The 427-nt window shown below is 43.8% G+C and overlaps 1 protein-coding gene across 1 annotated transcript in view; it reads left to right on the top strand.

Moving 5' to 3' along the window:
- Nucleotides 1-287: 287 nt before the first annotated feature.
- The window catches only part of LOC101860453 (homeotic protein spalt-major), a gene marked incomplete at its 5' end in the record, with an annotated part of 24150 nt that continues 24010 nt past the window's right edge, over nt 288-427 (top strand). The window contains 1 exon segment of the mRNA XM_035972953.1: nt 288-404. Coding sequence (XP_035828846.1) covers nt 288-404 — 117 coding nt within the window.

Raw genomic sequence — 427 nt, 5'->3', positions numbered from 1 at the left:
CTTATCACTTTTCTTTCTTCTATTTTTATGTTACTCTCTACAAGTAACACCTGTAATCTTCGACACTGAGAGTGACCTTATTGTGTAGTAAGTACAGTAAATGACTTATGTAAACAAAACAAAGCATCGTCCTTTTCTCCCTTCCTTCTTTTCTTTGTATGTTACTCTCCAGTAGTAACACCTATAATCTTCGAGACTTATATGACCTATTTGTATTGCAGATGCTGTAAAACGTTTACAACACCTTGACTAATCCAGCCATTTTTTTTCGTCTTCCCCCTTTGCAGTCTTGGAGCGGTCCCAGTATGCCAGTGACGACCCGTTCTTCAAGCACAAGTGTCGCTTCTGCCACAAGGTGTTCGGCAGTGACAGCGCGCTGCAGATCCACGTCCGCTCACACACAGGTCAGTGCTCACGGGAGGTCGGC

Source organism: Aplysia californica, unplaced genomic scaffold (genome assembly GCF_000002075.1).
Source record: "Aplysia californica isolate F4 #8 unplaced genomic scaffold, AplCal3.0 scaffold00922, whole genome shotgun sequence".
In the NCBI taxonomy this organism is placed as follows: Eukaryota; Metazoa; Mollusca; class Gastropoda; order Aplysiida; family Aplysiidae; genus Aplysia; species Aplysia californica.
Note: the sequence above shows the minus strand (reverse complement) of the source record. Positions and strands in the feature narration are given on the sequence as shown.